Here is a 677-nt window from a genome sequence, read left to right as displayed (position 1 = left end):
GCAGGGTGGCAGCAGTTTGCTGCTGAGGAGTCAAAAGAAGTGCAGCAGTTCAAGGAGGAGGGTAAGTATATAAGTTATAACAATTAAATAAAATAAATAGATAAAAGTAAATAAATAAATAAAATAAATTTATTTAATTATATTAATGAGGTGCATCGGAGAGAAAGACACAAACAAAAGAGACAAAAAAGCAAAGAGACACAGAGGAGACAAGAATACAGAAGGAGACAGAACGAAGGGGACAGACAGCACAACGCATGGTTGCTTGCTCTCTTCTAATTAACCTGTTCTCTTATTGTCTTGCTGCTGCTGCTGCTTCTGCTGCTGTTGCTGCTGCTTCTGCTGCTGCTGTTGCTGCTGCTGTTGCTGCTGCTGTTGCTGCTGCAGTATCGATACTGGAGTGTCTGTGTCCTTCTGAGCTGCGTCTAACTTGTCCCTCGGCGCTGTCTCCTTTTAGCCGCAAAGCGATTGCTGCTGCTGCTGGCGTCCCCTTAAGAAAGGTCGATGATTTGCTGCTGCAGTTCTCCACCATGCAGGTACTCTGCTGCTGCTGCGTGTTGCTGCTGCTGCTGCTGCTGTTGCCGCTGCTGCTGCTGCAACACTGTCGGTGCTTCTGCTGCTGTGCTGCTGACGAGCTTGCAGCCCCTCGGCCTTGGACAGGCGGAAAGCGCCTCTAT

The 677-nt window shown here is 48.2% G+C and overlaps 1 protein-coding gene across 1 annotated transcript in view; it reads right to left on the bottom strand.

Annotated features, from left to right (window-relative positions):
- The window catches only part of EMH_0045090 (uncharacterized protein), a gene marked incomplete at both ends in the record, with an annotated part of 4,262 nt that overhangs the window by 2,714 nt on the left and 871 nt on the right, over positions 1-677 (bottom strand). The window contains one exon of the mRNA XM_013496030.1: positions 285-450. Within this exon, the coding sequence (XP_013351484.1) occupies positions 285-450 (166 nt within the window). The remainder of the gene's footprint in view (positions 1-284; positions 451-677) is intronic.

This window comes from Eimeria mitis, genomic scaffold (assembly GCF_000499745.2).
Source record: "Eimeria mitis Houghton genomic scaffold, Emh_scaff1879, whole genome shotgun sequence".
In the NCBI taxonomy this organism is placed as follows: Eukaryota; Apicomplexa; class Conoidasida; order Eucoccidiorida; family Eimeriidae; genus Eimeria; species Eimeria mitis.
This window is presented reverse-complemented; position numbering and strand designations above follow the sequence as displayed.